Here is a 14003-nt window from a genome sequence, read left to right on the forward strand (position 1 = left end):
AAACGACTACCGCACAGGGTTGCAGTGCCTGTTGAGAAACTGCAGCCAGTATGCTGTGCCCATCAGCAGTTAGCAAAAAGTTTTAAATGTAGTTTTGTAAAAACGTATAATAAAAATCAGGAGGATTGATTAGTGTTTTTTTATGTATTTGCTTTTTAATGTGACTATATCAAAGAAATTTGCCAGTATCATGAAAATTTTGGTGAAAACAAAAGTTTATCTATCTATCTATCTATCTACCACAAAAAGATTGATCAGGTGGACAGCTTCACTTACCTTGGTAGTATTATTAGTAAAGATGGTGGGAGCAGTGAAGATGTTAAAAGTAGAATAGACAAGTCTCAGGTTGTTTTTTCACAGTTAAAAAAGTTTGGAAGAATAGAAGATAAGTCTACAAACAAAGATTAGAATATTGGAGGCTACAGTGATGACAGTAGTCACATACAGCTCTGAAGCATGGGTGCTCTAAAAAGCAGATGAAGATTTGCTAGATTGTTTCTAAAGAAATTGCCTATGGATTGTTTTGGATACCTGCCTGACTCACTGTATTTCAAACAGTAGACTGTGTGAGAAGTGTGTTTCAATCCTGCTTTCTAAGGCTATAATGAGAGAAAGGTTGAGATGGCTATGGCATGTTCTGCAGATGAAGGATGACAGATTGCCAAAGATTCTCCTTTTTGGCCAACCATCTAGGGCTAAATGGAAAGCAAGTTGTCTGCAGTTGGGGTAGGAAGAAGTCATAAGGAAAGATTAAAGGGAAATTGGGACTTCCAGGGAGAGTGTAAAGAGGGAGGCTTTGAATAGATTGAGATGGAGGAGGAGCCTGCATAGCTGTGTTGGCTTTAGGCGGCTTGGTGCTGTCATGAGTTGTTAGTAGTAGTAGTAGTAAATGGTTGTCAAGACTGCTATTCATTTATAATGTAATTTTCTTTTAGATTGGGGAGGGGTCATATGACTAATCTTGGAGAACAGGATGCCCCCTTTGTCCTGCTATCCTATTTACAAGTGGAATATACATGTACATTTCCTTCTAGCACTCTAAATTTCTCGCCAATTAGAGAGAGGTTTCCACCTCTCATTGTCAATATTTAATGCTTTGATTAAAAATATTCCTGCAAGTTGCCAGATGTTAGGGGGTAACTGATTACTCCCCATTGGCAGAAAATCACCCTCATTTGGTTAAATAATAAATTTTTTCTTTGTTTGCTGTCAAATGTCAACCACTCCTCATTCCTAAGTTTAATCACAAAAACAGTCCACAAGAATGAGATAATGTTGGCCTAAAGCCCAGCTTTTGAGCTTCAGACCCCCCCCCCCATTCATAAGAATCAAATGACTGAGATTAAAAGTGAATTTATAGCTATCAATTAGGCTACTATATTTATGTATCCACCTGCTCAAAGTATGGTTTACAATTAACATCTCTAAAATCCTTAAATTCCAAGCAACTGAAATATTATTTCAATGCCCTATGCACCAGCAACGGCTCTGGAGGATGTTTATCCATTTATTAACCTTCACATGCCTTAAACTGCATTTGCCAGCAATAAGGATGCCGCCAAGGCATCTCATCAGATGCTTCCAAGTTGTGTACCATGGCTTGCTACACAGCTACACCACTCAATGCCAACTGGTGATTTGAAAGCTTCAACACTGGGAGATAAGAATGTCTTCTGGATGAAATATTTCCATAGGTCAACCATTTGGTTGGAGAAGAATTTTTTTTGCAGCTTGCTGCTGGACTGGTTCCAAAGTTATTTGATCTGACTTATTGATTAGAGTAGCAATGCACATTCCAAATTTCTAATTTTGGTCAAATCCAAACCCTTTAGTAACTTTGTGGTTACAGCTGGTGAGTTCTGTTGAATGTCTTATTTACTATATCAAAGGTATAGGTAACAGGATCATTTTGAGCATGCAGGTTTAACTCAAATAGAGGATTGAAAAATATGCCAAAATCTCATTCAGTTTAATTAGTAGCAAGTGGTTGTTATAAGCTGTCTTTGGATGCCTTCAAGTACTGGTACTGGATTATCTATTCTTAATTAGATGACTATACACTTCTGAGTGTTGAATTCAAGTCTCCAGACTTTCACCCCATCAGCAAATACATCAAGACCAGTTGGGAGGATTTGGTGCTTTGAGGGCTGTCAACTAGGCCAAAGATTTTATAAAGCCCTTCATTTCTGTTGTTATTTCTTAATTTCCTTGTACTTCATCCTTTATCTCTTGATTTATAATGTGAAAAAAAGTTGTTATTTACTTACCCTTTATGTCATATGAACCCCTTCTATGTTTAGCAAACAAAACAAACCCTGATATGATGGTATATCCATGTAGACTAAAAGGTTTATATAAGCTTTTTTACATAATCTATAAGTAATTGACTTGAAGTATTTCTGCATAATAAAGTGTTGGCTGTATTTGGGCCAATTTTCTGATTTTGTAGCATAAAATAGACAAAAATAGTACTTGGATGTAAGACAATCTCTTTTATTATTGAAGAAGGGTACTGGCACTTGAATTGATCCTCTCTATGATTTCTAACCTTTGGGTTGATGCAATCATCCCTGGGGAAAAACATTGCCCTAACCATTTTTTTCAAAAGAACAAAATCATGAATCTTTTTCTTAGATGTGGCATCTCTGAAGAACAGACTCCAGGCCAAACTTCATGAATCAACTTCTTTTTTTTAAATCTAGAAATGTGGTCTATAGGTCAGCTTCAATAAATCTTTAAGGGCTTAAAATCAGGAAAGGTTTGTAAACACCTTTCAAGATCTTAACCACTGTAGTAGATTAAGTTTGATTTCTCTAGTTCAACAGTTATCAAGAATAACAAAGAGTGACAGATTTGCTCTTGAATATTACAAAGAGTGTATAAATAAATGCTGCAATATATCAATTTGTTAATATTCAGAAAGTGATCAAAGCCTTACAAGTAAGAAACCAAGTGCAATAGTTTTATGGCTTTAACAGAAGTCACTGTTTAGGAGAGGGAAAGGATGGGATTGGGTACTTGATAAATACCTTCCAGGGTAAAATCTAGGTTCTATGATAGATTACCACATTTTGGACACTATTTCCTTTACTATCTAATCAAACACACATAACAAGTATGGAAAAAAGGTTACTTGTTCATGGGAAACTCACCAAAACAAAACAAAAAAGGATAGAGCACCCACAAAGAAAACAAAGCAAACATGAAAAAACAACATATTCATATATAATTAAATCATACACAAATTTTCTAATTAAATATAAGTAAATTACTCTAATTAATACATATATATATATATATATATATAAATCACTGAAACCAGGATTATATACCCTTCAAAACTTTACTTTTCAATGTTTACTTTATTTCACTCTGCATTGTCTGTAGGCTATTGTACTGACATGGCATAGTTTTTACCTCCAAAACTAATTGAGAAACTAAACCACTGATTAGTTTCAAAATACTTTACAGATAATTTTAGTCCTATTTACAGATATTTTATTCCTGATTTGGACTAAATAAAAAAGATAAGTGCACATTTTGCATCAGGTAAAACCAATTATTGCCTGCAGGAAAGATGGTGAAAAGGAAAATTATGATGGACATCTTCTTTAATTAGAAATAAGTAAAGGAGTTGAAAAATAAAAACAAGCCAGCATGAAGAAGACTACAAGTCTGGAAAGCTTCACAGTTTTGACTTACAAAAAGTACTTGAGACACAAAAGTCAGAGGCTATGCTAATCTTCTATAAGCACAAACTGGTAATCTGACAATGAATGACTTTAACTCAAGGGAAGGTGCATGTAGCCTAATCTGTAGGATCAGCCTTATGGCAAAGGGGTTTTGTCAAACTGTTTACAACTCTGCCTGACTTAGGGAAGAAAACAGGGTGTTTGAGGAAACTCTACTATGTGACCAACTACTCTGGCAGACAGTTTAGGAGCAAGTTGATGGCTTTTATGTCTGTATTTAATGATGACTCTGCTAAATCTTCAGAAAGGAAACATATATTTTCTAGAATCAGGGCTGGTGCAGCAAAAGGGGGAATATAATGGATGCTAGGATTTTGAGTGAGCTGCAAAGAAGGTAAAGTTCTACGAAATCATATTATTGAGTTAGGACTAAAGTGAATACACCATTTGATGCCTTTTTTTATGCTTATTAAAAATATAATAAGCATTTCTATCGAAGATTAATTTCAGCCCCCCCCCCCTATATGTGCCAATTCAGGGTCAGGTTAGGTATAGTCTATATAGGGGGGGGCTGAAATTTCCGATAGAAATGCTTAGGCTATTATATTCGTAATCAGCATAAAAAAGGCATCGAATGGTGCATTCACTTTAGTCCTAACTCAATATGATTTTGTAGAACTTTACCCCAAAGAATATGCTAGTGCTTACAATTGAAGGAGTGTACACCATCTGGCTTTTAGCAGGAATAAACTCATTTCTATATCTTGTGAATACTATTGATAATCACAAATATTGGCTTAATTTTTTAAGCTTGGAGCATACACATTTTGTAAATTTGAAGCAAACACTAGAGAAACTTGAGAGATAGCATATTTTCAAACCAGAGGATTCACAGATGGGCTTCTTGGTTCTTCAAACAGAAATGATATTTTGGTTTCGTCATTCCATGAATCCGGCAAGTAGTCTTTATTGATTTTTTCATTCATAACTATAAATATATATCGTGTTTAATGAGGCTTAGGTTTAACTACACATAAACCATTTTTTTTTTTTCTCAACTTCAGGAATTGGTTCGCGTGTTTTATTTTTATTTTTTTATTTTGCAAATTGCGCACTTGCCAAATCATAACTAACCGCACAGTGCCATAAATTTGCCGTTTTCGGGTTAAAATCATTGTCAAAGAGTCTAATATGTCTATACCATAGATAACAGGTATGTAATTCACACATCTAAAGGAAGTTATTCTGTGGTAAAATCAATTTGATGCTTTTGTTCAGCTAAACTCGGTTTTTTAGGCTTCTATCATGTGATTGTCATAATACAAAGCCTAAAGACGCCTTGACACGAGACCCTTTTTAGCCTTGTAACTTTGTAAGACAGGCCACAAAAACTTCTGTATCATATACTTTTTGTGTGTTGTTAATATTTATCTCAAAAGTAAGCCCTTAGATCAGTGGTATAATTTCGTCAAAATCCTGGGTAGGGGCAAAGTTCGAGCTAATTTTCTTAAATCAAATAAAAATGACAGTGGAAACCGAAAACTGAGCCATATAATAACCAAAAGCTTTTTCAATAGAAAGTAAACAGCAACATTAAAACTTAAAAAGTGCTTAAATTGGCCTAAAATAATTATCAGATAAACATGAGCGTAATTTCAACATCTCAATGGGGGGGGGGCTTCACAACCGGGAGACTGGGAGTACCAAACGATAAAACAGTAAGGGTGGTGTTGGCGTACCCAAGGTCTTCAGTAGAAAATTTTTCTTTAATTAGTAACGAAGAAAAGTTACTATTCATAAAAGACGGCACTCGGTTAATTTAAAAAATTTCTACACATTACACAATGAACAATACACATATACCAAACGAACATACAATTAAACACTGGTGCTCAGCCTTTACTAGAGCTGTCAGCTATGAGTTTGTGTGGACCCCTTTAATATAGTATAAACCAGCTTTCGTGTGGATGAAAGTGTATTTTGTATACACCCGGTTTTTTTTCTGCCAGCTTTGCCACTAATGCTACTGCTCCTCCCCATTTTTCTCCCCCAGCCCCACACCCAGCAGAGGAGGTTCAATATATCAATTGAACCACAAACTATACAAGCAGTCCCGTGCATCACGACATTCAGTTGCATGCGATTAAAAAAAATATATACCCTGTCTCTTGAAATTCATCGAGCTAAACAATTACCATATCAGGTCTATTAAAATATTATTTAATTTTTTTCTTAAATTATTTGCTAAGGGGCTCACTGAATCATTAACCCCATAGTATGAATAAACTACTGGAATTTAGAACTGCCCACAGGTACTGAACTTTTATCCCATTTTTAACACACTAACATAGTTTATTTTGTTTATATTAAGACACCTGGAGCCGTTATTAGCATTTGGTTAACCTAACGGACTTGCTAACAATGGAGAGAGTAAAGAAAGGTCTGTACTTTAATATTATGCATTATTTATTTAGAGGCCTACGTCTCTATGAGCTACCTAATTCAATATATATTTATTTGCTTCCCTTCAAATAATACATTAAAAAAAATAGTAATACTATCGTGGGCCATATTAAAGCATAAAATAACATCTATGTTAATTTTCCTATTGAAAATTACATTCAAATTAATAAATAGTCCAATTATAGAAAATTACATTCAAATTAATAATAAGTCCACATTAAAATAAAAAAAGGAATACAGGATAAGTTGAAATATCTATTACAGATTCTTAAAATATATTGTTACTTGATAATCTTGCGACAAAGATCTTGTGAAATTTCGAAATTGCTGACATGCATATAAAGCTAAATTTACTATGCACATTTAATCTTGGAATAAAAAATCGATCTTTTGATTCCGTATTACAGAAAGTTTTTGCAAAAAATGCAGTCGTCCTGGCAGATTCTTGGCGGCCAGCGTGCATTGCGTGTATATATTTCCGTACACATAGTTTACCCTCTGAAACTCGAAAGAAAAATAGGGCTGTCGTAGTTTTCGTCATAGTAACGTTAATTTTAAAAAATTTCAGCTTTATGTCTTGAAAATAAAAATGAACCTGGCAACGCCTAAACTAGTTTCTCATCAATTATTATTTTTAGGTTCACTTACTAAATTATAATCTTTTCTGTGTCATTGGGGTCAATTGTCACCTTTGCCCCACGAAAGAAGCCTGGGCAGAAAAATACACCCGGAAATTTTTTGCAAGCTTAATGTGTCCCTTTATATATCTCAGGATTCAGAACTCAGGTGACTCTTCACCAATCTAGATTTCAGGGTCTCAGTCCCAAGCAGGAAAAAGTAACTTATTAACAGACAATCTCATACCATCAGCTGTCGAAAAGATTAACAGTAAAATCGATTACAAAGTGTTTTTAACTGATACCGTGCCTATCTGCCTTGATTTATGGTTGAGCTGACAAATTATATTCTATATAGAAGTGACAGTATTTCTTCCCATCAATGGCAAGATATGTTCAGTTTTTTCTAGATTGTAAATCGTTGCCTAGGGGGCACGCTTCTGATCCTATATATGAAGCATATGAAGAGCTGGTGAACGAGCAAACGAATGGACAGAAGGCAAAGCATGTTATCACTTATATTCTGCTAATACACACTCGGCCCACGTCTAAAAGCCATGATATAATTTTCCTTCATAGATTGTAATTTTCACATACTTAGTTTGAATAGTAAAATGTATTAGAAGAAATATCAGTAAGAAAGAATTAAATGGACATAGAGTATTTTCTTTGAACTGGGACTTAATAAAGCTCAAATTATGGTGACTTAAATGTGATTTGAAACATCAAAAAATAAAACACATACTAAAATTAAGCCAATAGAGCAAGATTAAAGTATTCCAAATTTTAAAAGGGTATCGAACTAGTCTTGAAATAGCCGAGTAAGCGTGATTAACCAATAAAAAAGTGAAACCCCTTTGATTGCATGCACTGGGATTGTTATAAAACAAAAAGACGGATATCCAGTAAAACGAAAAAAACGAAACAGTTATGAATCTGGCAAGTTGGATTAAAACTTATGTGAGATATTGTTTTAATTTACTAATAATAATGAGAACACTTTTGTTTACGAAGGTACTTCTGCACTTGAAAAGAGAAAAAAAACTTGCTTGTTTCTCCTCTAATAAATGGACTACCCGGCACGGAGTTGCAGGGGGCAAATTTGGGAAGACAGACCAATAATCTATAACCAACCATAGAGAATGAAAATCTTTGAATAATTCTGGTTCAATGAAGGTGCCGTATACCCATATTTCTGATAAAAAAAAAGTGTTATTTGAGTATGTGGAATACCTAAGTATGTATGAGGGCCTTGTAAATGGTGTTTTCCTGTGAAAGTCTGTTACCTCGATATGAGCTGCCTGGCCCCATACGTTTAAGGTGAATCTTTGAACGTATATATAAAGGGGCTTTGCGCAAGACAAAGATGAAAACTTGTGTACGTGTCTGCTGTAAATTTGGCTGTAATATTTGGTACTCGAGGGGAAGTATCGACTGACAGGCCCATTTTCCAGCTCTAATCATAGGTGTCGAAAATTCTTCTGTGACTATAGTTCAAACAAGTGGCCTTATGCCTACCTTTCTGATAGCTGGCAGTAAGAAAAGAGTCAACGTGGTCACGGACTCACTTTGGTCCTCCAATCATATATATTCAAAATCCTCACATGATTTTGGCTAAAACAAGGTGCAGCATGCAAATCATTCTGCTAAAAGTTGATAGTATTATAACGGTTGTTCGTACTATCAAAATTTGGTAGTGTCAAATATATTGGAAACTTTGCATGATTTGTTTCAAACAAGCTGTAAAATGCCTACTTTTGTGCTAAAATGTTGGACATGAGATGGTAGGTTGTCTTGGAGGGGCTGCAGGCCCATTTTGTCCTTATATCATATAAACTAAAATCAAGGCATGTTTTTGATTCAAGTAAATTAGTACTTCCCCACCATTCTACTAAAAATTTTATAAAAATTTTGTAAATTTCCACATTGTATCTAGTTTTAATTTGTACTTACAATCAGGCAGATCAAATGTTCCCATCATCCCGAATTAACAAAGTAAAGCATATCCAACTTTTATGGTAAAATTGATTTTTTAAGGGTATGCCATTCACATAATTTGAGGCTATTACCCATGGGACTATGTGTCTCATGGTCCTCTGGGGCCATATATTTTGAAGTTTTTCGTCTAGTTTGAATGAAATGGTAGTCTTGAATTTCGGATTAGAGGCTATAAGAAGATACAGGCAAAAAGAGCATAAAAAGAAGTTTTGATTACTTTTGACCCTTAAAGACTGTACTAAAAATGTAATTTTCAATCAAATGACCCTCATCGAAATCCTATTACCACCCTTTGTATACGAAATGGTCGAGAAAAAATAACTTTGACAGTAGAATCTTTCTTCTTTCCTTTTTACATGGTATTCTGTGTCAGTTTCTATTCCATCGATATAAATTGTGGAATAAATTGAAGAGCAAGCAGCTTTTGTAATACTCACTCAGATATAATTTGGAGGGCTTTCCTTTGTGAAGATCAGTTAGCAACCACGAAATTATTCTGTGTCGGGTTTTCATTCAACAAAAATCTTCTTTTTTCCCTTTATTAATAACTAAATAAAGCAACAAGAGGAGAACGAGGGAGATTTCTATGATATGATTTACCAGGACCTCTAATATGTGCCAAAATGCTAAAGTTGTACCGCAATGTTAACCCTATTCAAGCTGAAATGTTTAATATTAGAATGTTGGTCCATTGCTGGCTTTTTAGCCGGAATTGAGAACTTTCGTGCTTTGTAACGCAACAGGTTAATTCATACGTGTATAAGTATTCAGACAGTACTAACGAGGCACGTGGAAATAATAATACTAATTTAGCTATTCGATGAATACTTGCCATTTATTTAACTTTTTAAACTGTTGTCCAATGTAATTTTGTGTAGGTTTTAATTATTCGGATAAATTTGGGCATAAACAATATTAATTACGACACAAATTTTGTTAATAATTGACAATCTTTGGATTTTAAAGATGTAGAAAATCTGGCATATCAAAAGCTGCTGAAACGGTTATGTTTTTACTTTCACCTTGAAGCAACACTTGTGCTGTAAAACCGAGGCGGCGGATACTTTTTGGCCAAAATAACCTAGTGACACTCTCAGTAGAAAAGAGTTTGAACACTGCAGCTCTGGACTATTGAAGCAAAGCTTTTGAACCACTGCACATGAGCCTGAGTTATATGGTTCAAGAAATATTTGGATAAATATCTTTCTTTTAAGTTAGATCTTAAGTGTAACTAAATTTAAATTTTTAAATTGGTGCAAATTTAACTATCATACTTCAAATTTTAGGAATGGAGCATAAGCCCCCAGATGGGAGGTTTGTGCCATTCTCACAGGGGTCTTTTCTCCCATATGTTCAAAGTGTTCTAGTTTAGTTTCCTAATAAACACAAGTAGGCTAGGCTATCAAGTCCTTGCCACCATCACCTTCTTAAATTATGAAGCTGCTAATACTTACCTAAGCTATGCTATCCCAGATGTTCAGCACTCAAAGCCATCCACATTGATCTTTTTTGACAGTGGTTAAGAACTTCAAACTGCTGGAAATCCAATAAAAATAGAAGATATTGTTGGTCATAAAAGTGGTTTGGTCAATATCTACCAAATCATATTAGCCTATTGAGTTAGGACTAAAGTGAATACACCATTCAATGCCTTTTTTTATGCTGATTATGAATATAATAAGCATTTCTATCGGAAATGAATTTTAGCCCCCCCCCCTATATCGGCCATTTCAGGGTTAGGTTAGGTATTGCCTACATAGGGGGGGGGGCTAGAATTCATTTCCGATAGAAATGCTTATTATATTCATAATCAGCATAAAAAAAGGCATCAAATGGTGTATTCACTTTATTCCTAACTCAATAATATGATTTGGTATATATTGACCAGTGGTTTTGTATTACCAATACTAGAACAGATTCTAAATATTAGTTAGCTAAGCCTACAAAAAAGAGATTTAGCCCATCCCCACTTAGTGATAATGGTACAACTTTAGTGTATAAAAAAGCGAAAATCCCCAACATATCAAGAAGACTACAATAATAAAAAGACAGTGTATCATTCATGTAGCCTACAAGAATGTTATATTGTTAAGAAATTATGGTGGAGATAAATAGACAGCATATTTTGCCTGAGTATATAGGCTAATATGGCTAATTCAATTCAAATGACACTAAAGAATTCCAAATATAAAGTAAAAAAAAGACAACTGAAACATGTGTCTATATCTACATATTACTGTATAAACAAAAAGGATACAATTCACAGTGCTTAAGATGAATACTTAAATATATGTATCTTAACCTATCTGCAAAAGAATAATATTGTTGTCATTAAGGCAAAAAAACTGAGGAATCCTCCAGGGGGCAGAAAAATGTCCAATTAGGCTCCTTGTGGAGCCTAATTAGATTACCAGACCACACCAAATTAGATTACCAAAGAACTTGTTACAATTAGTCAAAACAGATACAGCTGAAAAGTTCGTGATTGGTCTGTTATGCAGCCCTGGTCTAATGATTCTAAAAAATCTTAGCTTACCAGTTTATATTAAAAATTGATTGCAAAAATAATTGCAAATTGATTAAAGAATTAAATTTAAGCTGCCTTAAACAACAACAGATTTTAAGTGTTTGTCTACTTAATTTTTGTGGATATACAGCATGGACCCTAAAAGAGCAACATTTATCAGCTAGTTATTCAGCTTGTATAAAATATAGGAGCTGATAAGAAGACATTGTCCATTGTGTTATTTAAACTCAGTGTATGTTTGACTATTAGCACAATATGTAGCTATTGGTGGCTTATCCAAGCAATGATGGCAATCCTGCTGTACAGCTCTCCCTTATTACTTTCAATTTTCTAGCATGATGTGTTGAGCAACAATTGCATAAGCCCCTTAGTGGCACTTGTGTCAAGAGAGGTATAGGATTCTGTAGCTGTTTGCCTGATTCAATACAAGTTTTCCAATTGTTTGGTACTTATTTATTATACCAAACACACTTGAGAAGTAAAGTTAGGTTAGTCATAGTGAAATATACCAAAATATGATGAAAATATAATACTGTAGAAAAAAATTCTGGAAACTACAACAAAGAATTATGGAAAGCAGGCTACCCAGAATGCATTATATTAAATGCCTAACTTAACCAAAATACCAACTCTATACATTAAATATTTAGTTTAAATATACTTATGTCATACTTTCTCTACTGAACCCAAGCTAATTATCATTGTCTCTAAATACAGACAGATAAAACCAGTTTTCTCATATCTAAGAGAGCAAACTTCTTGACCGTGCTTGGTATAATATGTAAGTAACCAGTTTGTATAAGCTAGAATAGAATTGACAATGCTTTTGATGGAAATTAGTATGTATATTGTCAGCCTTGGCTAGTGGTTTTATAGCTCAATGAACTGGTTAGGCTATGTGGTGGAAATTCCCCTGTAAAACATGCATTGGCACATGAGTTTAAGAGATATTGGGTTCCACCAGATAAGGGTGGGTCTTCTGAAAGAAACATTATGAAAAAAAGGATTAGTACCATTAGATTTCTTATGTATGCTCTTTGTAATGTTTATAATTATATTTTTGACAATGCACCCCTTCTCTCTTAATTCTCCCAGATGTAGTACTAGGCTATATCAAAAGCTAGAGAAAATGCTGTAAGTGAAATTCTTACTTTGGTAAATATTTAGTGGCTGGCCTCTTCTCAAGGAAACATAAAAAAAAATATATATATAAGTAATATTAGCAGGCCCCCTTGATTACCTCAGATATAGCCTTATTAATATGTTGAAAAACAGTGAAATCTTACTTTATAAGATGCAGCATATTTCTATTAATCAGATTATGATGGTTTCTGCCATTGTCATTCACTTCATTTCAAATAGTATTTATATCCACTATTCTGTTGTTCTCACTCAGGAAAAGTAAATTTCACCAAGTCAGGAACATAGATAGACTTACTCATTTTGACAAAGAAGAATAAAGACAGTCTGCAATTCAACAGAAAAATTAAATATGTTATTAGATCTGTATTTGGGACCATTATGGAGGTGGGGTGCATTTTAAGAAAATGACCATTATATTGGAAAGAGTATCAAACAGTTTGTGGTATTGAACTGTAAGTAAAGAGCAACCCGGCTCAATGGTAACTGAAACTGTAGAAAACAGAATTTTGATACCAATAGATACATCAAAAGAATCATATTTTAATGCGGATTTCAAATATATAAGTTTCATCAAGTTTAGTCCTACCTATCAAAAGTTACACGCCTGAGAATATTTGGCTGATTTTCAAAAAAAAGGGGGAAAGACCCCTAAAAGTTATAGAACCATAATGCAAATCACACCATCATATTCAGCGTATCAGAGAACCCTACTGTAGAGGTTTCAAACTCCTATCTACAAAAATGTGGAATTTTGCATTTTTTGCCAGAAGAAAGATCACGGATGCATGTTTTTTTTTTTTTTTTTTTTTTTTTTTTGCTTTGAAGGAGGCACCAGATTTCCCAACATTATTTTAAAAAAGATCATAAATTATATATAAAAAAAACAAGTTTTTCAACTGAAATTAAGGAGCAAAATAAAAAATTAAAACGACAAAAACATTACGTATATGATTGGGTTCATCCCTTAGTCAGTATTTCGCTCTTTAAGTCAAAGATTTTTTAGTACTTTTATAAGAGCTATTTATTATATTTAATGGCCTTTGTAAATTAATGGATCATTTTTAAAGAATTAAAACGAAATTTGAACTTTAGATTAAAGAGCAAGGTATTGACTAGGGGGTGAACTATTAAAAACATATGAATATAAAAGTTTGTTATGTAAGTTAATTCGTAAGTTAAGTATATTTATTACTAATAGAAACATTCATAAATAAAATTAAACAGGTTTTTAGAAAGCCATTTAACCAAATAAAAGTAAAATTAATATTCAAATTTTGTTTTAATTATTCATGTATGGTGAGCAAAAATCAAAACCTGCATTAATTCAAAAACGTTCAAAAATTCAATAAAAAAAGGAAGTTTTTTTAACTGAAAGTAAGGAATGACATTAAAACATAAAACAAACAGAAATTATTCCATATATGAAAGGGGATTTCCCCTCCTCAATGCCTCATTCCTTACACTAAAGTTTGACTTTCTCACAACCCTATTTTTTTTAAACAATAAAAAAATTCAGCATAAAGAACAAGGCGTTGAGGAGGGGACAGCCCTTTTCATATACAG

The 14003-nt window shown here is 33.7% G+C and overlaps 2 protein-coding genes across 4 annotated transcripts in view; one reads left to right on the top strand and one right to left on the bottom strand.

The window, feature by feature from the left end:
* LOC148949249 (charged multivesicular body protein 7-like) overlaps window positions 1–4782 on the bottom strand; it is a 109111-nt gene extending 104329 nt beyond the window's left edge. Inside the window, exon 1 of the mRNA XM_089092892.1 lies at window positions 4574–4782. Coding sequence (XP_088949018.1) covers window positions 4574–4678 — 105 coding nt within the window. The 5' untranslated portion in view covers window positions 4679–4782. The remainder of the gene's footprint in view (window positions 1–4573) is intronic.
* Window positions 4783–9852: 5070 nt separating this feature from the next.
* The window catches only part of Mvl (solute carrier family member malvolio), a 140619-nt gene continuing 136468 nt past the window's right edge, over window positions 9853–14003 (top strand). The window contains exon 1 of one of the 3 annotated variants that reach the window (XM_089093298.1): window positions 9853–9947. The gene's annotated coding sequence lies outside the window, so the exon portion shown is untranslated. Of the gene's footprint in view, window positions 9998–14003 lie in introns of all 3 variants that reach the window. The other 2 variants (XM_089093296.1, XM_089093297.1) reach the window with 2 other exon arrangements.

This window comes from Artemia sp. Qi Xiang Cuo, chromosome 8 (assembly GCF_049724085.1).
Source record: "Artemia sp. Qi Xiang Cuo chromosome 8, ASM4972408v1, whole genome shotgun sequence".
In the NCBI taxonomy this organism is placed as follows: domain Eukaryota; kingdom Metazoa; phylum Arthropoda; class Branchiopoda; order Anostraca; family Artemiidae; genus Artemia; species Artemia sp. Qi Xiang Cuo.